This window comes from Polistes fuscatus, unplaced genomic scaffold, assembly GCF_010416935.1.
Source record: "Polistes fuscatus isolate 324 unplaced genomic scaffold, CU_Pfus_HIC Scaffold3, whole genome shotgun sequence".
NCBI lineage: Eukaryota > Metazoa > Arthropoda > Insecta > Hymenoptera > Vespidae > Polistes > Polistes fuscatus.
In genome coordinates this window covers 10,123,827-10,151,385 of record NW_025113107.1, presented here as the reverse complement: position 1 = coordinate 10,151,385, position 27,559 = coordinate 10,123,827, and the positions used below count along the sequence as shown (strand labels likewise).

The 27,559-nt window shown below is 28.4% G+C and overlaps 5 protein-coding genes across 14 annotated transcripts; 3 read left to right on the top strand and 2 right to left on the bottom strand.

The window, feature by feature from the left end:
* The first annotated feature begins 1,555 nt into the window (after positions 1-1,555).
* Positions 1,556-8,113, top strand: LOC122519814. The gene is made up of 3 exons (XM_043639538.1): positions 1,556-6,477; positions 6,899-7,054; positions 7,363-8,113. Exons 1-3 carry the CDS (start codon positions 6,291-6,293, stop codon positions 7,596-7,598), a joined length of 579 nt encoding a protein of 192 aa, XP_043495473.1. The 5' UTR covers positions 1,556-6,290; the 3' UTR covers positions 7,599-8,113.
* A 412-nt stretch (positions 8,114-8,525) lies between these two features.
* Positions 8,526-10,332, top strand: LOC122519810 (nucleoside diphosphate kinase 6). Of its 2 annotated transcripts, XM_043639529.1 has the most exons (4): positions 8,526-8,608; positions 8,753-9,056; positions 9,130-9,193; positions 10,190-10,332. In XM_043639529.1, exons 1-4 carry the CDS (start codon positions 8,531-8,533, stop codon positions 10,206-10,208), a joined length of 465 nt encoding a protein of 154 aa, XP_043495464.1. In that variant the 5' UTR covers positions 8,526-8,530; the 3' UTR covers positions 10,209-10,332. The 2 variants fall into 2 exon arrangements, with proteins under 2 accessions (XP_043495464.1, XP_043495463.1); XM_043639528.1 differs by lacking the exon at positions 10,190-10,332 and having other exon boundaries at positions 9,130-9,660.
* Positions 9,543-11,772, bottom strand: LOC122519809. Of its 3 annotated transcripts, none has more exons than XM_043639525.1 (5): positions 11,437-11,772; positions 10,824-11,364; positions 10,486-10,755; positions 10,180-10,316; positions 9,543-9,892 (listed from the first exon to the last, which is right to left on the bottom strand). In XM_043639525.1, exons 1-5 carry the CDS (start codon positions 11,468-11,470, stop codon positions 9,732-9,734), a joined length of 1,143 nt encoding a protein of 380 aa, XP_043495460.1. In that variant the 5' UTR covers positions 11,471-11,772; the 3' UTR covers positions 9,543-9,731. The 3 variants fall into 3 exon arrangements, with proteins under 3 accessions (XP_043495460.1, XP_043495461.1, XP_043495462.1); XM_043639526.1 differs by having other exon boundaries at positions 10,486-10,740; XM_043639527.1 differs by having other exon boundaries at positions 9,818-9,892; positions 10,472-10,755.
* Positions 11,773-11,863: 91 nt separating this feature from the next.
* Positions 11,864-23,102, top strand: LOC122519808 (GATOR complex protein Iml1). 7 transcript variants are annotated; one of them, XM_043639518.1, is made up of 24 exons: positions 11,864-12,311; positions 12,396-12,521; positions 12,611-13,082; positions 13,148-13,344; positions 13,523-13,806; positions 13,883-14,112; positions 14,198-14,413; positions 14,468-14,644; positions 14,716-14,856; positions 15,441-15,449; positions 16,961-17,178; positions 17,255-17,460; positions 17,536-17,710; positions 17,809-18,009; positions 18,822-18,917; positions 19,416-19,489; positions 20,979-21,089; positions 21,156-21,363; positions 21,435-21,543; positions 21,610-21,882; positions 21,969-22,129; positions 22,211-22,379; positions 22,458-22,774; positions 22,849-23,102. In XM_043639518.1, exons 1-24 carry the CDS (start codon positions 11,961-11,963, stop codon positions 23,047-23,049), a joined length of 4,722 nt encoding a protein of 1,573 aa, XP_043495453.1. In that variant the 5' UTR covers positions 11,864-11,960; the 3' UTR covers positions 23,050-23,102. The 7 variants fall into 7 exon arrangements, with proteins under 7 accessions (XP_043495453.1, XP_043495454.1, XP_043495452.1 ...); XM_043639519.1 differs by lacking the exon at positions 19,416-19,489 and adding an exon at positions 20,481-20,551 and having other exon boundaries at positions 13,880-14,112; XM_043639517.1 differs by having other exon boundaries at positions 13,880-14,112.
* An 826-nt stretch (positions 23,103-23,928) lies between these two features.
* LOC122519807 (rac GTPase-activating protein 1-like) lies at positions 23,929-26,989 on the bottom strand. The gene is made up of 11 exons (XM_043639516.1): positions 26,828-26,989; positions 26,614-26,700; positions 26,334-26,536; positions 26,112-26,266; positions 25,628-26,039; positions 25,338-25,507; positions 25,143-25,269; positions 24,830-25,062; positions 24,422-24,719; positions 24,170-24,345; positions 23,929-24,071 (listed from the first exon to the last, which is right to left on the bottom strand). Exons 2-11 carry the CDS (start codon positions 26,696-26,698, stop codon positions 24,008-24,010), a joined length of 1,923 nt encoding a protein of 640 aa, XP_043495451.1. The 5' UTR covers positions 26,699-26,700; positions 26,828-26,989; the 3' UTR covers positions 23,929-24,007.
* Between the last annotated feature and the right edge of the window lie 570 nt (positions 26,990-27,559).

The following is a 27,559-nucleotide window of genomic DNA, read 5'->3' as shown; positions in this document are numbered from 1 at the left end:
TTCTTGTTTCTTCCATTGAATAGTAGATTCGAGAGTGCTAACTCAAATTATTGTTCATTGTATATTTATTATGTCGAAGACAGTGAAGTGTTATTGTTATAATTACTATATTATCGAATGTTGCAGATGCACTTTGCAGAATATCTCGTCTCGCTGCTTTTGTACCGAATTCTAAGTCATATTTAATGCAAATATCGAGAATAGATTTCAAAGCAGTTTATATGTTCCTAATTTTATAACGCGATTGTTTTTAATTTTTTTCTTAACAAGCAATTAAGTATCGAAGAATGTATAGCAGCGCACAATTATTTGCAAACTTATCATAGACGGCATATGCCGATAAACAATCAGTTTAGAATTGATAGAACATGCGATCGATAATATTTATTGCACTATTCTCGCATAGATATTCTCTTTACATACATATAGTAAAATGTCTATTTCATTGGTTGATATAAATGGATTATATATAAATATGAATTTACCAAAAAACGAAACAAAAAAATACAAAGCGGGATATAGGCATATTACGACAATATCACGAATTAGTTTTGATTATTTCCGTTGGTATGAAATTCATTGTTTGTTTTTTTTCGACAAACGAATTGAATCAACGAGTTTGCAAAATTATAAAAAAGAAACAATCATTAAATTTATCGATACCAATGGAAGATTCTATTTTGTTTGCTTCTATTCAATATTATAGGATATATTGAAAAATGAAAATAAAACGAGAAGACGTCAAGGAGACACGATCATCGTCATAATCAAAGTCACGATTCAAAAATTATCAAGCGAGAACCAGCAAATCGGTTGAATTTCATTTAATAAAATTGTGTGTTCTAATCGGAAATATATCATCCATATATATATTGCGTCTTTACAAGATTTAATGAAGAATTAATAAGGAAAAAAGTAACATTTTTCCAAATATTTTTATCTCATGCGGAAATATTTAATTATATAACGTTTATATCTGACATTCTTGTACGAAGAAATGAATTTGAACGCCCTACGAATTAATGTACTAGACGTTCGACACAATCAGGTGTTGCAATTTTAGCGACGATTATCAGATCCGTGGAAAATGGTTTTTATTACCATTAATTATATACGATCATTACACGACTGAAATAGAATTATGCCATTAATTTTCTAAATAATATCACTTATATCACGAATAAAAAAGAGAAAAGAAAAAAAGGAAGACAAAAATATTAAATAAAATAGACCAATCAGCATAATCTATTTTAGAGCGAAAGAAATGGCGTTGTATTTTAATGAAACCGCTTTCGGTACATAGATACACTTGTTCATATTCTATGGCGACAGATAAAATGTTCGTATTACTCATCATTACAATGTATAGTCCCTGTAAAAATGCCATTCTCTTTATGTTGTGATATTTCACAATATTCAGTGCATTGCATTATCTGTTTTTTATTTATTCTCAACAATCTTTCGTAGTCTTCCGCGTTCTTTGTATTTTTAGACTGTGATATAATTTTTTTCATGAAATATGAAGTAATTTGTTTCTTGTAATCTATTGTTTTAATTTTTCGTTTTTTTCTAATTTTTTTTAAATTCGTTAATTTATGAATTCAGATGAATTAATTCGATATTAAATGAAAGATTCTTTCCGCGATTGAAGGATCTTAAAAATGACTTAGAAGAAAAAAAAATTAACAACTCCTTTATTATTGAATAGAGTAACACACGGAAAAAAAGAAGAAAACAATGATTTAAAAATAAAAAAAAAAAATTTAAAGAAAAGAAAGTAGATGATAGAAAGATGATAATTAAAAGAGGGAAAAGATTAAAAAAGAAAAGAAAAGAAAAAGAGAAAAAAAAAGATAAGATAATTTATGCACCGAGTATCATGAGTATAAGCTATCTCTCATATTTGTGTCAGATTATATTCGATAAATTAAGTGTCAATGCCGAATCAAAGCCGAATTTCTGAGTACTACGTGTATCTAAATAATCTCATTTGTCCTATATATATATGTTGCGTGTTGCCCTCTGTATATAAATGTACGACGATCGATTTGTATTTAAATAACTTCATTTTTACGCACATAACAAACATCATCGTTTGTTCTCCTGGCTTGCTTGCTGCAGTGCATAAATTGAAAATAATTCATTAAAGGACTTAACTTGCGTTTGATCTTTATCCAATCGTGAAATAATACTGTTCTTTTTGTTATCGATTTAGTAGTATTAACGATTGTAACCTCGTCGGTATTATTTTTATTATAATACAATTTTATTCGAGCTTTAAAAACAAATAACTAGGATCGTCATTTTCTCTATTCCGCTGATTCCACTCGAGAGTGCGGAGCGTATAATTATTATACTAATAACGACCAAGCGCATCTTTCGCAACGATAAATAACAAATTGGAATTTTGTCATATACCTCTGTGCAAATCTGTCGTGGATAGAAAAGAAAATGAAACGTTAAGCGATGGCAACCAAAAAGAAAGGAAGAAAACCAAATACGAGTTCACTTTTGCATACAATTGAGAATCTTGTTTTATTGTTAGTTACAAAGTTTATGTATATATATAATAACGTTGAAAACGTATTTAAAAAAAAAAAAAAAAAAAAGTGAATTTTTCATCTTTCACATATTGGATCAAAAGATGATGTATCTATGGAAAACAAAATGATCAAAACTTACGATTATTTTAGTCTGTCGTGTTTTCGTCGCTGTTTCTCTTGCGAATAACGTAATTTACTCAAATATTGAGTATAAAATTACGTTGGTGGGATGGGTAGGTACGTGCGTGTGTACGTTGCGTGGTAAAATTCTATTAGATGTACTAAAAAAATATATATATATATATATATATATATATATATATATATATATACATATACATACATACGTATATAAATAATATAGATAAATATATGGAATATCGCGCGCGCGTACGCACGCTATTCTTTTAAAAAAATAGTAATATTGTATCTATGTACTAATTGAATATATCTTTCTCCCCTCTTTTTAAAAAAAAAAAAGATAAAAAAATAACATAAAAAAAAATTCGTAAATAAACGCGTTGACTTGTCGATTACGATAGAGAGATAATTTATGAATCTTTCTAAAGATCTTTCCATTATCATTATATTACAAAAATTCTAAATAACGATCGATTCAGATTCATTTAAGTTTTCGATTCATTTTTCTTTTTTGTCGAAGAAGAGGGAAGAGAATTTTATTTTTTTTTAATTAACTTGCACAATACCAAAGTAATAATTAAACGCGAACAAAAAAGTGTTAAGATACAATAAACGTTTAAAGGACTTGGAATAACCAAATAAATAAGTAAATAAATAATACGAATAAAATGATAGTCCTAAGGAAAAACATTGTGTGCCGCATAAAACGCGTCTAAAGAGGGTAACACGTATATAATATCGATACGATATATTGAGGAATGGTTACCTTGTGTTCTATTTATGACGCAACGATGCTGCAAAAGTGAATTATGAAAGGATGAAGAGAAAAAGGATAAAATAAAATAGAAAAAAAAAGAAAAAGGGAAGAAAGAAAATAATAAGAAAGTGAAGTGCGAGAAAAAACATTGCAGTAAAAGAATTAAAAGAAAAAGCAAAAAAAAAAACAAGAATAAATAAGAGACGTCGCATAATTGTTATTCTATGTGCAAACCAATGGATATATTTATCCGATGTTTATCTCACTAAGGAGAAAAAATTCCCTTGGGAAATGCTGACTCGCGAAGAGAAACGTGTATGAAAGTGAGCTCTTTGTGTTCCCTTTTCTCCTTTCCAAAAAAAAAAGAAAGAAAGAAATAAAAAAAGAGAAGAAAATTTATTGCGATGCGATTGCGTGGGAAGATCAAACGTAGAAAGAATTCTTCTGATCGAAAATTGGAGCGTAACACAGGGTATTGGATATTAAAAAGAAAAGAAAAGAAAAGAAAAGAAAAGCATAGTAAAAACTGTAAAGAATAAATAGCGAAACCGGCCGAAGCGAAAGAAAAGAAAACAAAAAAAAAAGAAGAAAATAATAATAATAATGATAATAATAATAATTGACTTTTTTTAAAACTCGTCTTTGTAAAGTGTTAAGCATTTTTAACTTCTGTTCCAATTTCTCAAAAAGTTATTTTCATCGATTATTACCCCTAAACGAACTATATTGATTAAGAGAAAGGATTAACATCGTTTCTTTCTTTTTCATTAAATCGTTTATTCGATCTTGCGACTGGGTAGATGCATCTGCACGTCCGAAGCAAATCATACATATACATATATATACATATATATACATATATATATATATATCTGTGTGTGGGTGTGTGCGTTCATGAGCGCGCGTGTATGTATGAGTGTATGTAGAAGTACGTATGATGATCATGTATACATATGATATATCGCTTTGAAGTGACGTTCGTGAGATCTATGGTTAAAAACCAAATAGATTTTGTATTATATACGGCACTGCGTAAGGATATTTCGAAGATCACACATTGATTGTTGTATAAATTAAACAATTAAAAAAGAAAGAAAGAAAGAAAGAATAAAAAACAAGTATGTACGTACTTAACGCCCCGTCTTAATTTCGCGATGTGTCGTAGCATATACAAGCACTTAGGAGATATACATATATACACACACACACACACACACACACATATATACACATATTATATATGTATATATATATACACTTATTATATATATATATATATTTTAGAGATGTCAAGTATATGTCAAAACTCGTTTCCAGCTGGTCTGATCGGGTATCACTCTGATATAATTATTATGCGTTTATAACTGGCAGAGATGCGAGTAGCAAATTGAACCTTTGTAATGATAACAAAAAAAAGCGCATGCAATCCAAAAATTTGACGTATGATGAGTATAATTAAAAAATACATTTATGAACGTTTGTCTATGTTGTTTTTGCGAACATTTGAGTATGAAGCAAAGGAGTCCGAGATTTCTGTACATCCACCCTCATTCGATGAATAAAAATCTTCCATGAGAGATACGAAGAACGTTGAAGTCAACTAAAATTTTGTTTGTATCTCTAATCATTAAGTAAGTTCTAGTTTAATTTAAGCATATTCTTCATACCTATATCAATTGGGTTGTATACGGTAATTTATGCAACAATGTGACCGATAATTTGTTTTCTAAATTATTTAATCCTAACACATCTTTTTTCAAAACCCATCAGAGTTATACATATATCATAATTTTCCCTTGTTATATCATTGATATTCGTTAAATTAATTGGAATTTAAAATTAGTTTAATATACAGCTGTGATTACGTAAGAACATTATCTGGCGTTGTTTTTGAGTTTTTATTATTTTTAACTTAAATTCAAATGACGATACTTAAGGAAAAGAACCGGAATAATCTTCATTTATCTTTAACATTAAAGAATAATATGTTCGATGATATAAGATGAAATAAATGTACGCTCATCATGTGAGCAAATTAGTCAATATTTCGGCGAAAGTTTAAATTGTCAAAATATAAAACATAACGAGTCTCTAACACTCGTTAAAATTGTTGACGCATTTAATGATGATGGTACATTAGAGCAAAAGTTAGGTCACGATATTGATAATTTTCGCAAGACTTCTCTACTTGTGTGGTAGCACCTCTGTTATGAAATACTTGATAGCTTTTTTAAAAATTCTAATTACATAATATACTCGTACTTATCTCGATCACATTATAAAGTAAAAGAAAATTATTATTATTATTATTATTATTATTATTATTATTATTACTGTTATTATTATTATTATTACTGTTATTATTATTATTATTATTTGTGAATGCAATCTTTATTAAAAAGCCATACACTGCATGTACGCACCACAGAAGTTCACAAAAGATCGCAGTATTCATAAAACGTTTATACATGTTGTAAATGATAATGTTTTTAATATGTGGTGGTCGTTAATCAACACCACTAGCAAAGATTTCGAAGGCCAACGATATTCCGTTTTGAGAGACATGGATAACAAAGTTTTGCTCTTTATCTTTTGAACTCGCTCGCAACAACTCCTTCTCGCCGGTCAAATAGATAAATATATAAATCATACTAAAAGTTCATACGTGGTTTAGTACATGTTCGTCTCTCGGGATGAATTCGTCGCATTGAAAATATTTGATCTCTTTTTTATTCTCCTTGTTACTTTCAGTGCCGATAGAATAAATATTTAAAAATTATTTGTACCATACAGGTACATTCATTTATCTTTATATTTTATATTATACGATATTTAATGTTTACCAGTCGATGATCACTATAAAGGAATCTAAGTGTGCCTATATGAGCATTACAATCATTGAGAAACATCCAAATCAGGAATCGGTGGAAGTATTTCAAAACCAAGCTTCTATTAAATTAAACAAAATTGCTGAATACGCACATACGACGTTTTTGGAAAATCTTTTTAAAGAACTGCTTTTTGAAAGTTGCGAAGGTTAGTGTTTTGTTTTTATCATTTTCGATGTTATTTATTTTTTTTACGAATTAAGAGAAGTTTTCTGTACTTATTGAATTATGATGGAATATGTTCATAGGAATGAAATTTCCTGCGTAGCATAATGAGACATTTCATTTCATAAGTAAACATTTATTATCGATTAATAAATTAAAAATACGTGAATAATACTCCTTGTAGAAAATTTCCTTATATTTTCATTATTAATTCTTTGATTTTGTTATTCACGTTAATATTTAAAGAATATAACAATGGATATTCGCATATATCGATCGATATCGTTATCCCAATAGCATTAAATTTGAAACACTTGCATTTATATTGAAAATATATATCAAACATTATAATTAACAGTTTCTAATAAAATTTGCTGATAAGTATTCACTCCCCTTTCTTCTAGATTGTGGGAAAATGGCTGCGGTACCACAAGCAGCGTTTGCAGCGTGCAAAGTCCGATGCAATGAACAACATGATGATAATAATATGATATCAGCGATAGAAGGAAAAGAAAAAGCAAACAAAGAAAATACATTTAATGGTAGATTCTACCCAGAAGGTAATTCAAATTTAAATATATCATTTTATTAATAAATCATACCAAATTCATTGTGTTATTTTATTTCATTACGATTAGTTTGTTATTATATTACGATTTCTAGTGTATCATTAAGTCTTAAAAAATATTTATTATCAATATAAATTTTTTAAATATGTGCAACTCATGATAAATAATGAATTAAAATTTTTAAAAATATATAAATATACATGAAAAATAAATGGAATATTTGAAAGGAAAATTGTATGGCCTTAAATAATTTAATTAATGGAGACTAAAATTTTTTTTTGGATTGATACTAATTCTAGGTTTGGAACTCACACCCTTGAAATATAACAGCAAATTGATGAACAGCATTTGGGGTTTATATAATCGCTACTCTGTACATAATTTCAAGAAAAATACTGATGCCGAAAAAGGGTTCTTAGCGACTGCATGGCAGACAGTTTATTCTAATTCTTTTTTCATTATGTCTGCTCCAGTCGTTTCAGCTTCAACTACTATGGAAACTCCTCAGATTTTAGATATCAATAACGGTATCTAATGAATCGAATAATAGTCTTTGGGTATTTCCAATATTATAGTTTTGAGCGTCAATGGACTTGTAATGAGAATATTACCGGAAGTCAATGATGGTGTACCAGTTAATTTCGTGCCGGTAGGAACACGAACTTTCCTTCTATGAATTTTATTTTGTCATATAGGAAAAATGTTAAAATACTATACATATGTGTTTAAAGTGACGATTTTAATTGAAGAATTAATATTTTTCTAAACATAAAAAAGTAGTGATATTAAAACTACAAAACTTCGAAACTACGATCAAGCCAATGAGCTATAGATAGTTCTCTATTCATGGGTATAATGTTTTTTAATTATTCGTGATGGAGAATGAGAATTATGCTTTTTGAACGTAGCAGAAATGTATCGTATTTTGATGCATATGTTTTCCTATATGTTAAGATAGTTTACGAAAATTGTTTATTACTATGTAAAGTCAACTGGTGTCTATTGATGGACCGGAATAAGAATATTAAATAAATTGCTATTTGCCATGAATGAATAAGTTGTTATTTAATTAAATATTAATCCATATACAATTTTATCGCATTATTATTCGAATTATGTTAGCAATTATTAAAAATATAATTCATATAGTCCATTATTTATATATAAATATTAGTTACCAAAAAAGATTGGAAACAATATTAATTTTTTTAATTTAACTCGATATTTTCGATAGTCGTATTATATTTTATTTTTTGCTAATATATATATGCACATATTTATATTTTTAATTGAATTAAATTAAATAAATAGCGCCATGATGTCTATGCCATCTGCTGGTTATATTAAGAAATTACTTCACAATTGAATATGAGGTCGTGATTATTATTTATATAAACATTAATAACCAAGTATAAATAAAATATCAATGGTAACTTTTACAATCAGTAATACTTAAATGATAATGAAATGCAATCAAGAAAATCTCTTGAATTAACATTAGCTATACTTAAACCACATGTTGTTAAAACCCCTTTCGTGCTTCAGGTAAAATGTTAACCTAGGCATTCAGTGTTTACTTTTATCATTCAACTATGATATATATATATATATATATATATATATATATATATATACAAATTATGTGTGTGTAAATGATAAATGCATTTAAAAGTACTTGCATTTTTTCAGAAAATTCGTGATTTGATAATCGAAAATAATTTCAAAGTTGTTAGAACGCGCAGAACTACATTGACATCCGAAGAAGCAGCATTATTTTATTTAGATCACAAAGATAAGTTCTTTTACAATCGTCTGTTAACTTTTATGTGCAGTGGCCCATCAGATATTCATATCTTAGCTGGCCATGATGCTATTCTACGATGGAGAAAATTGATGGGCCCTACTAAAACATATCAAGCGCAATACATAGAACCAAATAGTATTCGAGGTATGTTCGGTCTCTCAGATACTAGAAATGCAACTCATGGCTCGGGTAAGATATGCTCAAAGTAACTACTGTACATATTTACCGGATCTAAAGGATAATTAATTTGTTCTTATTATAGATTCTCCAGAATCTGTGAAACGAGAAATATCAATATTTTTTAATGACTTTGACATTAAACGATGGTACGAAAAAGAAGAAATATTTTATCATTTAGATAAACTGCAATTTGATCCAATATCTTTTATACATATTATTGACAAAAGTTTCTTGGCTCCTACTAAAGGATAATATAAAAAGAGATATGGAGAATAGCTTGTTAGCAAGTGACCCGTTTTAAATAAAATCTAGTCTTGAATTTATAAATAAAACATTTAACGGAGTCTAATAAATTAGAATAGATTTGTTCTATTACGTTAAAACATAAGTATATATATTTTTGCTGTTGAAAAAATACATATAATATTTATATATATATTTCATTGTCATTTGAAGTTGCAATTTATATGTTAATTATAAATAATTAAGACTAGATAATTTTCATCTTAAATGTATGTACAAATTAGTTGTTGATTTATGAAACAACAATTGACATTTATAGCCAACTACACGAATATTATTAATTGTGACGTAATATATAATATTTTATTTATATATTTTGTTCAAAATGCTCTCCTGTTTGTACTTTGATTTTTTTTTTTTAATTTACTATGAATCTAACGTTTAGGCATTTATTTTCACATAAACTTTAGGCCTTGAAAATACTTTAATACCTTCCTCTAACTTATTCAACTGCTTTTCAATTTCCATTTTTCTTCTTTGTGCTCTGAGTGTATCTGTTTTTATGGGCATCATATTTAATTCGTTAACGTAATCTTGATAATCTGTAATAATTATTTCCAAAAGTTTCGTATGAAATATGTTATTTCTAGATATATCTAATGAAGTATTTACATCAGTCCATCTGAATAGATTTTTTAAAGCTTTGAAGATAGAATAAATATTTCAAGTACAAATTATTAATTATTACAGAGGCTAATATGTGATAAGAAATTTTAATATGAACAAATGATTACTTAAAACATTTGATTCCACCTTCAAAGCTATGAAAACATACACAGATGACTTGTTTTAAATGCCTCATATAGCGTAGTTTATTTAGGAAATATACTTTTTTTCAGCATTCGCAGTGTCTCCTGACGCTCGTGGTCCGGTAAGGGGACATGACCTTCTGGACACTCAGGGTAGAATGCAGCTGCTTTAGCTTCTTCTTCTTTTTGTAGAGCTTCTTTTCGATCCTTAATATATCTGTTAGAAAAATTGATTGATTTGAACAATTATATACACATAATTGTATACAATTATATACAAATATATATACGTATATTATTGTATCATTTAAAGAAAGAAATAAAATTCACGAACAAAAATAAAAGATAGAAATAAAACTTCTGGGAAGTTACTTTTAACATCATACTTGGGGACAATTCCCTTGCGATAATTGGTAGGAACTACACCATTATTCAATTGTGCAGCTATTTTACTAGCAACAGTATTACGATTTTTACTTGGCTTTACTAAATCAGTTTTTTGATTAATTACTGATAACTCTGAGGTTTTCGAATCGTGTAATTCTGTACTGGTAAATGCATGCACGTTTTCTAGTTCTGATGGGCTATTCAATAATTGATCAGATTCATTTTTATTCTTTTCTTCGTTATTCTCGATATTTCTTTTAGTAGGATATCTGTAATTTGTTTAAGTTTATATCTTTTAGCTATAAATGTGTACATGTATATTTGGAATTTAAGTTACCTGATAACACCTTCCATATACAGTTGATCAATCTGTTTTTCTTCCAATGTTTGAATACCTTTATGTTTGTATTTGGTATTTGCAGGCAAAGGAGAGCTATTTTCATCATCTTGAGATTTCTGGACAAAATTTGGATCAGACATAACTTTTATTTTAGGTCCCTGGACATTTTTAGTATTTAAACTTTCCTTTTTCGTTTGCTTGTTTGCCAACTTATTTGTTAATGAGTTAAGTGGTTTTTTTGTAGGCACAAAATTCTTTTTATTAAGTATAGGAGTACTAATCTTTCGGATGGGTTCTTTCTCTATAATTTCTGTTTGTTTACTAGCCATTAGATTTTCCATATGATTATTCTGTAAATTTCCATGGAAACTAGTATTCACTTTAGCACTGATGTTGGAATATTTGTTTATTTTTTGTCTATGTCTATTTATCTGAAATTTGTCTAATTCATCGCTTTCTCTATTGGAATGAAAGCACTGCTCCATTCGTCGTAAATTTTTCACATTTTCTTGTATAAAATTTTTCTTTCTACTCGTTGCTAAATAATAAACAATATATAAAATAACAAAGGTTATTTTATATGTTAAAAAAAATATCATCTGATACTTACTTAGGTTAGGAAAAACACCTTTTAATGTAGCCATTTTAAACAAAAATCCTTTAAATAATAGAAAACATTCATTGATTTATTATTCTGATTATTGGTAATTTTCCAATAAATACTACAAAGTACAATTCACATGACGACCCTTGAATTTAAACAAAAATAGTATTATTGATGCTAGTTGATTTCTCTTAATATAAATAAACGAAGAAATATCTTTCAAGGGACTAATCTCAAACGCATGACTCAATTTTGAATGATCTTCGTTACCAAACAAACGATGTTGTTTACAAATCATGGCAAAATGTCTATCAAATTGTCAGAGTTGCCAACATGTTACCAACATATTTCAAAGAAAACCAACATCCCGAACTAAAATTAACAACGATTGAAGCGATACCTAGTGACAAATGTAGAACATGTCTTTGTTCACAAGGATTTAAAACAGTATATATATCAGATTACCTAGATGCTATACCTAGGTATAATAGTGTAAGACCACAGCTGACCATTAAAGTGATGGGTTAAAAATGAAGTTATTTAAATTAATTGTACATCAAAAAAACTTTAGTGGTGAAGATTTAATAATTAATCCCAAAGATTATCCAGGAATTAAGACCGGTGATGTTGTTGAAATTTATCATCCAGAGGATGAATTCAGCCGCTTACTTCTACAAGTTACATCCTTTAAAGAAGATCTTCAAGGACGTGAAACGATTAGTGTTGAAAATAATGTAGCAACTATGTTTCAATTAAGAACTTTTGCTGATGTTTATATGAATATTGTTAATCCAGAAGATGTAGCGTTAGACTCAGTTGAGCTAACGTTCAAAGATCAATATATGGGACGCAGTGAAATGTGGAGATTAAAAAATAGCTTGGTATATTTCAATTTTTACTTGTTATTATTATATCTCAGCTATTGGAATTTATTATCTTTATTTGCTATGTATTTATTTAATTAGGTTAATACCTGCGTTTATATGAATAAGAAGATAGAATTTTGTGGAGGTAGTATTCGTTGTCAAGTTTATGAAATGTGGTCTCAAGGCGATAGAGTTGCTTGTGGTGTTATCACTGATGATACTAAGGTATAGAAAGGATTTTACTTTTATTATTATATATATAAATTATAGAATTAAATTATACATTGATTTTGTTTCATTATTATATGATTTAGGTAGTCTTTCGTTCTTCTACAAGTATGGTTTATCTTTTTATCCAAATGAGTTCAGAAATGTGGGATTTTGATATTCATGGTGATCTTTATTTCGAAAAAGCAGTTAATGGATTTTTAGCAGATCTGTTTCAAAAATGGAAAAAGAATGGTAGTAATCATGAAGTAACAATAGTTTTGTTTTCAAGAACATTTTATAATGCCACGAGTTTAGAAGAGTTTCCAAATCATATGAGAGATTGCTTACAACATGATTATAGAGGTAGATTCTATGAAGATTTTTATAGAGTAGCAGTACAGAATGAAAGATACGAAGATTGGAGTAATGTATTGGTGCAATTACGTAAATTGTTTACTGATTATCAAAAAATTGTTTTGGAGTATCATCAAAGGCCAGATATTATTATGCCTAAAGCAGTAAACTCTACGGCAGCGCAAGGCAATTTTTTAGAAGTCTTGAACATGTCATTAAATGGTAATAATCAGCAATTATATGAACAAAGTAATTATATTTTATATTAATTTATATTTTGTTTGCAGTTTTTGAAAAACATTATCTTGACCGTAGTTTTGATAGAACAGGTCAATTGTCAGTTGTAATAACTCCAGGTGTAGGTGTATTTGAAGTTGACCGAGAATTGACGAATGTTACTAAACAAAGAGTTATTGACAATGGAGTAAATAGCGATTTAGTTTGTGTTGGAGAACAACCATTGCATGCAGTTCCTTTATTAAAGGTATAATACATTCTATTTATTTATATATCGCGACTATGATGATTATGTTGTAGTATATATAGTAATGCTTTGACTTTTTAAATTTACATATTCTTTTGCTGGTTTTTTAAATTGTAGTATTCATTATATTTATTGATTAAAAAAGGAATATATTATTATGAGAAACATATTATTTTAGTTTCATAATAAGGATACATCTATAAATGCACCAGACGACTACAGTATGCCTCATTGGATTAATCTTAGTTTTTATTCGACGAATAAAAAAATACCTTATTCTACTTTTATACCACGTATTAAATTGCCTCAAAAAGTGTCTAAACATTCTACGGATAATGGCAAATTAAATTGTAAAACTAAACTTTTACAAGAAGATCCTAGAGAGTGCTTGCATAATTCTTTATTTGATTATGATGCTTATGACGCTCAAGTTTTTCAATTGCCTCATGTTCATACTTCAAGGTATTATATACCATTATTGATGTATCATTTTAATTTTTTTTATAATATATGTAATTTCAAGTTTTAATTAAAGTAGTTTGCAAAGAGTTACTACGAGAACTAAAAAAACAAGTGTGGCTTGCATTGAGACTCATAACAATGCTCATATATTAAAGCTTTTAAAACGTAAAATGTCAGATCCTGATATTCATCATCCACCACCTGAAACACATGCATTAATACCAGCAGCAGCAAGAAGTGCTGCAATCTCTATACCTCATAGGGCAGAAAGTGTTGAGAATAACGATTCTAATGAGGAAGCAAATGGTATGTATACAATAATTATATTGATTCAAATATTTCCAGTAATAAAAATGGAATGTTATATATTTTAAATTTGTTATTTTGATAGTATCAAGAACATCTATCAAAAGTGATATAACTGATTCTGAAATATCACCTCCATTCAGACCAGTTGTTGGAAGTGCTGGTAGTCCAACTAATTCAATTTCTCAGCCTACAAATATAGTCAGACCTAGCAGAGCACTTATCAATCCTTTTGATCCTTCACACGTTACTATAAAACTTACTAGCAATAGACGCAGATGGAGTCATATTTTTCCTAAAGGTAATTATAATTGTCAGATCCTTGTATCATATTTTACAGTAGTAATAATTTTAGGTCCATCGGGTGTTTTGATACAACAACATCATTATCAAGCTATTCCAACTCAGTCCCATCCTGAACCCCAGAGTGATACTACTTCAACATTGAGTGGATCTCCTATGGATCAAATTACAACTACTAGCAATCCACATCATATATCAAGATCAGCATCTCAAATTGGATTTCAAGATCGTTAGTACTCAATGCTACATAGAATATTTATATCTAATTTTTTACTGCATAATATATATTTTTTATTATAGATACAAAAGGGAAGCTTCAACGAATAAATCTGATAGGCGGAGATAAAGTTTCAAATACTAATTCATCTGGAACTAATAAGAGTTTAACACTTTTATGGGGTGCCACTGGTGAGCAGGAGTGGACACCAGCACTTACAACAGGTTTGCCAATAATTATTCCATATATCTTTATCTACAACTTTTGCATAAAGTAAGGTGAAGTATTATTAACAAGATTAAATGAACAAATAATTACATAATCAAAATTAAGTAGGATTACAGTGTAAATGAGAGAATCTCTAAGTAATTTGCAATTACTTTTTATATAACTATTCACATCATTTCATCTTACATATAATGTATACTGCTTCTTGTGTGGTTTTTGCATTAGTACATATTTATTTCATCATTGAATGTTTTTAAAACAATCTCATCAGATCCTTTATATTAATTATATTGGAATATAATTCAATCAGTAATAACATGAATAAAGTATTATTTATATTTATTTGAGACAGATTCATTAAAGAAGCAATATCGTTCACACTGTTATGTCAGACATTAATAAGGATTAAAAGGACTATTCATTTTTAGAAATAATTTTATATATTATCAACATAAACCAATCGGAGATAAAAAAATAATGGTATTGCATTTATTTCCATGCTATGGTACGTCTTATTGGGACACAACGCTGGACGTATTGATGCGTGTGTGATGTGCAACTATGATGTCACATTAAACAGCAATCATAGGTTAGCGCCATATATTACTGAAAGTTGATTCGGTTATGGTATACATTTATTTTGGGATATTAAGTCCAAGTAGAACTGTCACTACTTTAAATTAGTTTCTCATTATCTTTCTAATTTCTCTTATTTCTATTCTTGTTTTCTGTGCATGCATATTGTACATAGCCATTTGTGTGTGATTCAAGTTGAATTACTTAATCAATGAAGTTATTTATTTCAGGCTACGTAGTCCATATTGAGAATATGTCTTTAATATCAAGATAGTATAATCTTTCTTTATTAATTACTTCTGTTTCATTGTTTATTAATTCTAGTGATATTTAAGGGATATAATATTATTTCATTATTATTATGAACTCTGGTTATGTGGATTTGCATATTTGTATATGTATTTTATACATGCACTTATGTGTGCAACGCGCGCGTGCGCGCCCCGCGTTTACTTTTATTTTATAAAATGCTTTTACATAGATGTTTCTCTTTGTTAAGATCTGCTTTTTTTTAGAAGATGTAGCCTTCTGCAAAACTTAGGAAATCAATCCAATACTACAGGATTTATATAACTCTTCTATTTTACAAGTTCTTTTGTACTTCATGTTGTATATGCCATTATTTATCTTTCGATCTGTGCTTTTTGCTATTTTAAGGTAATCAAATGTACCATCTAAACAAAAATTAATATTTATATACAAGTTATGTTATTACAACAGAAATAATATGCAACTTATTTTCAAGATAACATTCGTATAAGTATATTCATTTGAATACCTAAAAATATCTATTTAGTAGAAGTACATAGTAATATCATTTTTAATATACATCTTCATGCTTAGAAGCAGCTTTGCATCTAATACCGCACGACATATGCACGCACGACATATGCACGCACGCGACACACGCACGCGTACATACTTAGAATTATTTATATTTGCATATACATAAACTCAATATTATATTCTCTCCTTTTTGTAGTCCTACAAAATAATCATATTATTTCAATACATCACACATGTAGTTATTACAAATGCATATTTAATTTGTGTTAAAAAAAAGCATTTTGCCTTATATTCAAAGCTCTGTGTGATATAGTAACCAAATTTTATTCTGCACTCTGTACTTCTTTGATAGTTTTGTTTTTTATGTTAATTTTAACACCTAGGTACTATACTGGTATATATTTATACACTATATATGCTATATATTTCTTTAGTTATATTTTATCTTCAAAAAAAGAGAGTTGCGATATAGATTGTTATCGTAAAGAATTAAATAACATTTTTAGATGTTTATATATTTAGTTTAAAATAATCAATTTAATTAGAAGAATACAAATTTCTTTTAATTAAAGAATAATTAAACGTAAGATAATCAAAAACGGCAGAGAGATATATTGTATTCAATTTTACTAAAGTTAAGATGCTAAATGTGTAATTGGTATAGTTTCAATACTTGCTTTTTGTTCTTATTATAGTTTAACAAATATTTTATTATAGTCTGTTTTTTTTATTCTCTAGGTGTTGACTGGAAGTCATTAACAATTCCAGCTTGTTTGCCTATTACTACAGATTACTTCCCAGATAAAAGGAGTTTACAAAATGATTATGTTGTTTCTGACTATAATCTTTTACCAGATGATGTAAATGCAGACTTTGCACAACAACGAGCAGTTTATAAAAAACCTTTAACAACTGCAGAAGTCTTCAAAGAGCTCGTTTCACAGAGACTGGCACAAGTATGAAAATATTATTTTACTTTCCATAATAATAGTAATATTTGTTATAATTATACTTACATTTTCATTATTTTAGGGTTTTCAACTAATTTTATTACCACCTATCAACAAAAATCAAAGTAATACGCCTGGTAGTGGTACAGCTGCACCCATAAGTTCTGTAATGCGAGGAAGACAAGCAGAATCTGAACCAAAAGAAGAATACTTGCTTAGTATTGGACGAATTTTTCATAAAATATCACTTTATGGTAACTCTATAACAGTTACAAGGTACAGGCCAAGGTAAATAACTATTTATAATATACATATACATAATACTAAAAAATATAATAATTTACAATATTATTTATTCCTTAGGCACCCTTATCCACCATTTAATATCCATTATCGATATAGATTTCATGCTCCTCATCATGATACTTATGAAGTGTCATGGGTATCTTTTACAACAGAGAAACTTGAAAATTATAATTGGAACTATTTAGATCATTATATATGCACAAGAGGACATACTGATTTTGCTTTAGTAGAGGTAATTACTTTGATAATATCCTTAATAATGATAATTTCATATTTTTTCATTTTATAGAATAAATCATCATTTGTCATATAATCTTCTTTGATTTTAAGACACTTAAATATTGGAGGTTTAGAGTATTCTTACTGCCGATGAACAATTTTGCAACTCGAAAAATTTTAGAAGGTTCATCAAAGTGCGACATATATACACCAGCTTCAGCAGCCGAGCAAGCTTCTCTCATGGATGGATTTTTACGTTTTATAGAAGGATGGCTGAACAAAATACGACGGCCGCTTCCTAATAAAAATTGGGTAATGTATTTTTATTTCTTTTTCTTTGTTTAATTTGAAAATATAATATTTAAAATTATGCAGTTTATGTGTATGCAAGAGAATAATATATGATATTGAATTATCATAAAAAATAACATTGTCATGATATCTTTATATAGCAATAATTTATTTGTTAAAAATATAATTTGTTGTTTAACTATTATTTAATTGTCATATTAATTTACACTATATTATTTTATTAGAACTACATTAGAATGTGCATGCCAAAGTTTTGTAGTTCAATTATGCTCATGTGATTATTTAACTTATATTTTATTTCTTATTTAATTATGCAAAATTTTTATTGATTTAATTTGATTAGCTTCATATTTAATTCCTGCATTTATTTTTATATGTCAATATTGTAATGAATTTCCATGTCTTAGTAATATCTTCTATAAATACATTTTTTACTATAATAATGTAATATAAATTATTGCATGTATCATTTCAAATATATAGACATATATAAATAGTTGTGAATAAAAATAAATAGGAAGCGAGATATGCACGGCTTCATAATAAGCTTGTGTAGTTAAAGATATTCACTACTTCTACAACATATTGGACAAAAGTATTCAAAGCAACTAACTTTTTTTACACTCATAGGCTGATTTTATAGTTACGATATACTGAAAAAACGTTTATGATGCTCTCGATGGTTCAGAAACAAATAGTTTTTTTATTACAAATGTGGCCATATAAAATATATATAAACAAATAACATATAAATAAATGTTTAAGCAGGTAGTCAGCGTTAGGGATGGGGTATTTAGCATGCTATGTTTCAGAGCCCCACAGTTCTAAGTGGTGTCCCTCCAAGAGACCCTGCCTCTCATTTGACCAGACGCAGGCACAGCACGAGCCTAATATTCCTCACTAACCAGGTACTTCCCCTAGCAATAGCCTCCATCTATTGAGGCAGCTATTAATCTAATCAGGTCTAAGCTTTGAATTAGATAATTTTGAGCAGAAAAATATGAATTTCAATCTAAATTTATATCTTATTAATATGCACCGTTTATATTCAATATATGAATATAAGTATTCCTTATGCCTGTGAATACAATTTAATTGCTTTTAAATAAATGTTATTTCGAATTATCATAAAGCTTATGTACTGTACTTAATATTGATTTTGAATATGCTTGATACTTGCCTTGAATGTGCATCCACAGTTTAGCGAGCTTTCTCATTATGCGTGAGATGTTACCGTTTAATTCTATTTATTTCTAATATTGTAATATTTATCAAACATTTTCTTTTTTCTTGTAATGATCATGTTTTTTCTTTTATATTATTATAAATAGACAGATATCTATCTTCATAATCATCAGCTTTGTCATGCCCTCATAATTATCCATACTTTTCATCATACTTTCCAGACCAGTCTAGTAAGCAGCTCTCCCTTTAGGGAACGACTTGGAAGCAACCGTCTACCAGAGAAACCACGACCAAGGTTTGAACATGCTTAAATTAATGATTTCAGCATTGCTTTTTGCTAATTTCACTATGTAGTTCGTCACCTTTTTTTATTCCAGTGGACCATGCCAAATTGGTGTTAGACACTTCTGCTTGTCTATTACGTAGCACGAGAATTGAATTACAACATTGTTTCAGGAAATACAATATTTTCAAATATTTCATGAAAAACATTGAATTTTTATATCCCTAAATAGCAAATGGTAACGATTTTTTTCGCATAGCAAGTATACTCGTCAATGGCAGCTAACTGGTTACAAAATCAATGTAGTAATTCGACAAGTTCTCGAAAATGTTACCTTGCATAATTTCTTTGTGTTTTAATATTATTTATGTTTGATTGTGAAAATACAATTAATTTTCAGTTTAGCATTTATGGTGATAGACAACACGTTTTATTAAAAATTGTGTGAAAACAATATAGATATAAAAAAACATTCTTGTTTATAATGTTATGTATTAATAATATGCTTTTATGATAAATTCAATTTTCATTATCTGTATCTGTCATCCATAGTGTTATTCTGTAATTATAATTTGTTTACTTTTACGCTAATATATGAAGTAAGATGGTGATAGAAGTGCTTTACTATAGATATTTGCTTTGTATTTATAATTTGCATTATAAGTATCGTGCGCTTTAATTAATAACAAGCAATATCTTTAATTAATCTCTAGTCTAATATTACTGTTGTCTTTGGAAGAGGTTTATGAACAAAACAATTTCAATCTATATGTGCTGAAAAAAAAAAAGTATTTTGTATACATTCTATACGTTACAGCTTACTTCATCTTTTTTTTGTTACTACTATGAAACAAGTATACAGAGTATCTGCACGATATATTTTGCCAGTGTAGATAAAAGTCAAAATCTTAAAATATAAGGCATGATTAAATATATATGCAGAGACTCTACTTAGAGTATATGATTGGTAGTGAGTGTGGGAGTGACGGGGTTCTCTGTACAGGAGAGGCATGTAGTGAATACCGCTGTGGCTGCACGCACGTGCCTCGACACTCCTCGTCACGTGCCAAACAGGTTGGTTCATTCTCTTACCTCTTTTAATATAAATATTTATTTCAAATTTGATTTTTTGTTATTCATATTTGGGTATGTATGTATGTATATTTTTTTTTCTTAAAAAAAAAAGATTCATAATGAGCCATTTAATTGACATTTGATAATAATTATGAAATAACGTTGAAATTTTTGTATTTTTGTTTGTTAAAAGCAATGTTCTAGTTTATACATACAAATTAAATTTCTTAATAAACGTAAATCTTTCATATTACATATATATATATATATATAATGATAAATGATATATAAGAGACTTGTTTGCTTGTTTCTGCAGCAACAATGTACATTGCTTAATCCACTAGGCACTACGCATTTCATTTTTTTCACTTTAATCATATTTTATAAGATATCTGAACAAATTTGTAATATTATTTTATGACATTAGATCAGGTTCGAAGGTAATGGATAGAGGAAGAGTCTCTCCTGCGAGCGAAGCAGTTCTTCCTCTTGCTTTAGAGCAACAACAACAAGATCATTTTGAAACTAATGAGGATAGGTATGTAATTAATATTCCTTATGTGATTTATTTATACTATCTATTAATTAATTATGTATTTTGTAGTGCTAATATGGAATTAACAAAGTTGAAAAGTAATGCTACAAATGCTGAAATTTTGGAAGCTATGAAACATCCACAAACAGGAGTAGGATTTCTTACACAACATCCATCTTTACCGAGTCAAACTTTTGTTAGTGCAGATGCGGTTCAATGGCTAAGTAATAATACAGAGGGTGGTGTTACTGTAGAAAGTGCCATCAATACTATAAAAGTAAAATAATAAATATATAATGTATAAACTTGTATCGATTCTATCCTAACATTATATATACTTTCTTGCAGGGAATGATTCAAGAAACGCTTATTTGTCACGCATCTGGAGATTTTTCTAAACCTTTTATATTAGGATTTTATTTATATCATATAGTTCAGGATAAAGAAAATCAAAAAGGTAAAGTTTCAGAAATGTATTTAATTGAGATAGAATTGAATAGTTTTCATTTTGGTTCTATTTTAGCTGCAGATTATTCACCACCTCTGGGCGATCTTCAAAGTTTTGAAAATGAGTGGGTGGAAGTTGAAATGAAAGCTCCCAAAGGTTGGTGTGAACCAACTACTACTACTGCTACTACTACAACTACTACTACTAGTACCACTACTACCACTTTACCAACAGTGTCATCTCCTATATCTATACCTAATTATGATACTGTTGATGAATCGAATGTACCACTATTTTTAAGGGACGATTTAGATCTAACAAGTTTCTTGGAGGAGAAGGAATTGAATGGTTGTACTTTTTATATAAATAATATACTGTATTTGTGTTTATGTTCATATTAAGAACATTTTTAATTAATTGTCTCAATCATACAGGTCCACCATATAAACACACGCATCTAGACATTGATATCAGTAACAAAAGTGATAGAATAGAGTGGGGACATCTCAGGTATCAATCTGTCTATATGATTGATCATTCTTATGAACTTGTAGTGCAATGGGTAGCTTCGTCTGGTAGCATTGTAGCTGATCTTGTAAATATTATATTCATAAATCATTAACTGTAATTTTATGTGTTGATGAATTTATATTATAAAAAATTTTTTTTTACTAAGATATTCATCTGGCAACGTAAAGCTCAAATGTGTGGAATTCAAATGATACCAATTCCAAGTGATTTGTTAGCATTACCATTTACCTTAAAAAGTGACCCTTTAAGAGGTCCTATCTTTATACCACTCGATACAGAATGTCTTATGGCAAATAAACAATTTCTATTTGAAGGTTTGTTAATAAACAATCAAAGATATTGATTACTTAATGTTCTGATATATTCGTTAAAAAAAATATATGTATTTTCAGAATTTCGTGAAGATACATATGCTCAAAGGTTATTCTTATTTCAAGAAGCCATATTACGGAGATTTGGTTTTATACCCTGTTTGGTTGAAAGTTCGGAAAATGATCACCAATATGTTCATATGACTGGGAACGCTTTTATACTTGTACCATCCACCAAAAGTACAAGGCCACGTCAACGTGCTGGTACAAATATAGTAAGACGAAGTACAGGACAAAAAAGATATCCAGTACATCCGGAACAACCAAGTCCACATGAAGCATATATAACGCGTCATGTTAGTGGCAAAAGTAAAGATGATTATAATGTAGATAGACGAGTAAGTATTAATTATTTATTAATATTACGTTAAACACATGGGAATATATAAGAAAATATTTGTTTTATTTGAAGATGGGATTTCTTTGGTCATGGAATCACATGATCAGTCGGAAGTGGAGATCATTATCCACTTCAGCCGGTGATGAATTGTTTCAAAAGAAAATTATTCAAGATTTTAAACATTTTTGTTCAAACGGGGATAACAGGTTGAAACAATTTTGGGATTCTTGTTGGGAGTTAAAAGAAAAAAGTTGTACGCGTTTAAAGCAGTAAGAAGAGGCATATAATTAAGTTTTATTAAAAATACAAAAATGTAAAAAAACGAATTTATGGATATATATCGTTTAATTATTTTTACTATGACCACATGACTAGATCTCTCGTACTATTCCAATTACTGGTAAATTAAATAACAAATAATGAATTTTAGCTGTGATCTAAATTTAAGTCTTAAAAAAAAAATACGAAAGAAACGGAGTATATTACAATGAAAGTTGAACATATGAAATAATAAGGCACAGATAGTGTTAATTCAATTTTTAAAGAAATAGTTTTTATAAAACAATAATTTTTTTGTATTTTACTGCAAGAAATACTGTCTTAATACAATTATCGATTTTATTTCTTACTTTTGTTATAATAATAGATATTTATATACGTATTGTTAAGTGAGATAAACACGTGTTAAATCGTAGAGAAATTTACTTTTTAACGACAGAGTATCGTTTTATATTTATACAAAAACTGAAAAAGTATAAGTATAAAAATATATGTCATACTTTTTTTTATGTGATAAATATTAAACGAATTATAAAATATCTTCCGTTATTGCGCTATTTTTTTACAAATTACTTATACTTTAATATTAAGTACGCTGTCGATTTGAACTAAATGTTTAAAAAAAAAGAACAAGGTACTATATTTCTAATATTATATATATATATATATTATTTGTAATTGTATTTGTAATAAGTAAACGTGGAAAATGTTATAAGGCACTTCTTATAGTAAATATAAAAAGTTTGTGCAAGTTTTTTTGATGAAATAATTAATATCAAATATAATCAAATTAAAGTACGAGCCTAAACAATCGCTGATTGTTAATTAATTATTAAGTGCGACTCTCAGTTTCACTTAATTTTATAAGGCAATTGCAAATATAACGTTAATTTAATTAATCTCGATAGTGTTTTGCATTATATCTATACAAGTTATAATATAGTAACATTACTTAATATCCTATTCTAGAAGGTGGAGTTGCGAAGTATTTTTTATTTTTCTTAATAAATGTACGACTGAAAGAAAATAGTATGAAAATGAAAAAAAAAACAAACGAAACACTTATAGATAGAGGAAAATAAAAATATAATCAATTAAAAGATTTCATACTAACCTGGATGTAAGAGGTGTATGGAAAAATCCACGAGATGCTGTACGTTTCAATAGTGATTCTGTAGATGGTGTATGTCTTAATTCTCCGGTTTTAGGAGTACCAATATTGTTCAAATTTTCAGGATTAACAAAGTTTGCCCAATAATCAGAAGGAATTTTTAATAAGCTCTCCACGATCTGAAAAATATAATACGAATAATGTTAACAATTTTATACTTTGGAGTATAATAATGTAAATATTACTTCTACATACTGCAACTTGATTTTTTGTTTCACTAAGCATAGAAGTAGGAGATGGTTCTAGGGAACTAAAGCCAACTAAAGTTGGACCAAACACTTTAGCGAGATTACTTATTGGCATTTTACATTCAGCACTGCTTGATACTCGTTGTAAATGTAATACAAGAAAAGCAAGTGTGTCTCGATTAGGCTGTGGAAGTTCTGAAATTGCTTGATAGAGTGCTGCATCTGCATCTTCTTTATCTGGAATAGTAGTAGCACGAACAAAATCTGCCCAAAGTGCTACAGTGATTAAAGGTTCTCGCAAAGATCTATAATAAAAAGTATCGATTGTTATTCAATGATTATTAAAAATTATTTTATATTATATTAATAAAAAAAAAAGAGTAAAATAAAATAAAATCATGAAGAAAAGACATACCTAAGAAAATCTTTTAGTGTAGAACAGATTGTAGGTATATCAATTTCAGAAAGATTAGGGGCACCTTTGCCTCTGAGAAACTTTTCTTTCAAACATTTAACATCTGTTATACCGCCATTTACTCTATATAGTCCTTGTTCACTCATACCTCTCAATTCTACTTCATTAATGCAATGAACTATTAATGAAGGCACCATTGGAGGGATCATAGGAGCATAGTCTGCTATAGTACCCTGCAGATGATAGAAGAAACAAATTTTTGGTTAATTGCATTATTAAAACATATCTTATTTTTCATTTATCTTATACTTACTGAAGTACCACGGAAAGTAGGTGTATTTCCTGTTGGAACACAAGGAAGTGGTACTACATCTTTACATTCTGTATGTGCTGTAGCCTTACAGTCTCTACATTTTACAGCTACTTTACCAAATCGAATTCTAATTGTAAAAATAAATTTACAATTTAAGTTATATAATGTTCCAAATTTAAATGAAAAATATCTTACCGTTTTCCACAAGGTATACACATTTCAGGTTTAATGACTGTTTTTGCTGTGAAACTGTGACCTCTAGAATTTTTAATATTTAAAGTGTATCCACCAATATTTGGACTTGGTTTAAAAGCAGTTTCTGAATCGGAACCCGATGTAAGAATATCTGCTTTTGGTGCTGAAGGCTTTATAAGAAAAAAAAAAATATATATATATCAAATTATGTATCAAAGTATATATGAAAAGTAATTACTATTAATTAAATATAATATTAATATAAGTTAAAAAAGAAATTGACTACGTACTGTAGTATCAACAGCTATTTCATTGAGATCTATTTGCGTTAGTTTATTTTTACTGCGATCTAAACTTTTGCGTCTTTTACGTGCACTCTGTGTAGGTCCTTGAGAATTGGTAGTTTCATTCATTGGTATAGCTTCGATCACTGAAGAGGCAGTGATTGCACCTTCTTTTGGCACTGTGACAGTAGTAGTAGCTATTATTTTATCAGAAGTATTTAATTCTGTGACTTTTTGTAGCGTACTACGACGTTTCTTTGGAGAGTATTCTCCACTTGGTCTATGTTCTTTCCATTCCCTTTTCTTCTGGTTTTGTTGAATAATAATGCTTGTATCTAAATCATCCTCTGATTTTGAAAAACAACTAAAGTCACTTAATATAGAACCAGTAGAATCTAACTCCGTTATTGTGTTGAGTCTAAAAATGAGGAGATAAATATAGTTCTTCGTAATAGTTTTTTATATCTTTTGTAAAAAGAAGTAAACGTACTTATCATTATGGTGTAAATCTTTAATATGTACATTGCTGTTTCTACCATTTACAGAAGTATTGTTGAGAAATTGTAATTTTTCTCTAGTTTCATCATTCAAGTTTCTTCCACCGTCATTAAAAAGAAGATCTCTGACTAAAGCAATCTGTCGTTCCTGTTAAATATTATACATTCATAAAATTGCTTTATTTTTATATTTACGTAAAGGAAGATCATAATACCAAAGAATGTTTTTCTTCTTCAGCAGCTCTTCGCATCTGTTTTTCCTCATTCAACAAACGTCTAGCATGATTGAGCTTTCTATCAAGACGCGTTGTTTCATGATGAGATTTTTCTAAGGCTATATGAAGCCGTTGACATTCTTGCACAGATGCCAACCATTTCTGTCGCATTTCTTCTTGATTAATAGCAAATTGAAGAAATTCTAAAAGGAAGTAAAAATAGTATTAAAAGTATGTTATAAATATTAATATAAAAAAAATATTTAGAACATCTATTAACCTTCTTCGCAGGATCCATTTATGAGGACATTTGAACATCTTACTACTTCGTCAAGACTTGCTAATACCGACAGTGATGCAGTCATTTCTAAAAGTCAAAAGGATTCACTTGAAAACTTCTAAATTCTATAATAAACAGCGACCTTTCAGAAACGTTTCTTCCAAGTATTCAAATATTCATATGCTTTTACTTCACCATGTACACGAACACATACTTGAAGAGATTACATATTTATATTATCTTCAATGTGGATTAATAAATCAGTTTACTTTTTGTAATTACAATGTAATGCAAAATAAAAGATTTTACGCTTCACTTTATGAAACTTCTGCACTGAGAATTATCCGTTAATAATGTAAACCGCATTTCAACAGACTTAATCTATAACGATTTGAATTTAACCAATAGGAACAGAGTTTGTTTGTTATTTTTTCTATACAACGGTAGAAGGCACCACCAACCACAGAGGATGTATCGACAGAGCAGTTAACTATACGAACAAACGAATTTTAAATGTTTCTGATGTAAATTCATTTTCTTTTTATTAAATTTTTTAATTGTTTAGATCTTGCTTACAAATGCATGTAGAATGATACGAAGAGAAATATGTATTTTATTTATTTTTAATATTAATTATGAGCATAGATCGTAGATTAAAGTTGAACATTTATATCAATCGAATTAGGGATTTTATGATCATAAAATATTTCGCGGGTAATTTGGATTGAGAGAGAGAGAGAGAGAGAGAGAGAGAGAGAGAGATATTTTATTTAAATGAATATTGAAATAATTGTATAAATATTAATATTTTTTAATTTATAAAAACATGAAAATAACGAAATCAAATTATATCGTATGTAGTTTAATTTTTATTATCATAATTATACAAGAGTACTTTTGAATTGCAATATTTATGTATATTTTCTTTTATTTTTTGAAACATTTT

Coding starts and splice junctions, on each gene's coding strand:
- LOC122519808 (XM_043639517.1), top strand. CDS start 11,961: ATGAAGTTATTTAAATTAATTGTACATCAAAAAAACTTTAGTGGTGAA. Junction 18,918..19,415: donor TAATATTCCTCACTAACCAG/GTACTTCCCCTA, acceptor CATACTTTCCAG/ACCAGTCTAGTAAGCAGCTC. Junction 21,364..21,434: donor GTGCCATCAATACTATAAAA/GTAAAATAATAA, acceptor ACTTTCTTGCAG/GGAATGATTCAAGAAACGCT.
- LOC122519807 (XM_043639516.1), bottom strand. CDS start 26,698: ATGACTGCATCACTGTCGGTATTAGCAAGTCTTGACGAAGTAGTAAGA. Junction 25,063..25,142: donor CTACTTTCCGTGGTACTTCA/GTAAGTATAAGA, acceptor TATCATCTGCAG/GGTACTATAGCAGACTATGC. Junction 24,720..24,829: donor ACACTAAAAGATTTTCTTAG/GTATGTCTTTTC, acceptor TTTTTATTATAG/ATCTTTGCGAGAACCTTTAA.
- LOC122519810 (XM_043639528.1), top strand. CDS start 8,531: ATGCAATCAAGAAAATCTCTTGAATTAACATTAGCTATACTTAAACCA. Junction 8,609..8,752: donor AAACCCCTTTCGTGCTTCAG/GTAAAATGTTAA, acceptor GCATTTTTTCAG/AAAATTCGTGATTTGATAAT. Junction 9,057..9,129: donor AAATGCAACTCATGGCTCGG/GTAAGATATGCT, acceptor TTCTTATTATAG/ATTCTCCAGAATCTGTGAAA.
- LOC122519814 (XM_043639538.1), top strand. CDS start 6,291: ATGATCACTATAAAGGAATCTAAGTGTGCCTATATGAGCATTACAATC. Junction 6,478..6,898: donor GCTTTTTGAAAGTTGCGAAG/GTTAGTGTTTTG, acceptor CCTTTCTTCTAG/ATTGTGGGAAAATGGCTGCG. Junction 7,055..7,362: donor TGGTAGATTCTACCCAGAAG/GTAATTCAAATT, acceptor TACTAATTCTAG/GTTTGGAACTCACACCCTTG.
- LOC122519809 (XM_043639525.1), bottom strand. CDS start 11,470: ATGGCTACATTAAAAGGTGTTTTTCCTAACCTAA. Junction 10,756..10,823: donor TATATGGAAGGTGTTATCAG/GTAACTTAAATT, acceptor AACAAATTACAG/ATATCCTACTAAAAGAAATA. Junction 9,893..10,179: donor ACTGCGAATGCTGAAAAAAA/GTATATTTCCTA, acceptor TAATTATTACAG/ATTATCAAGATTACGTTAAC.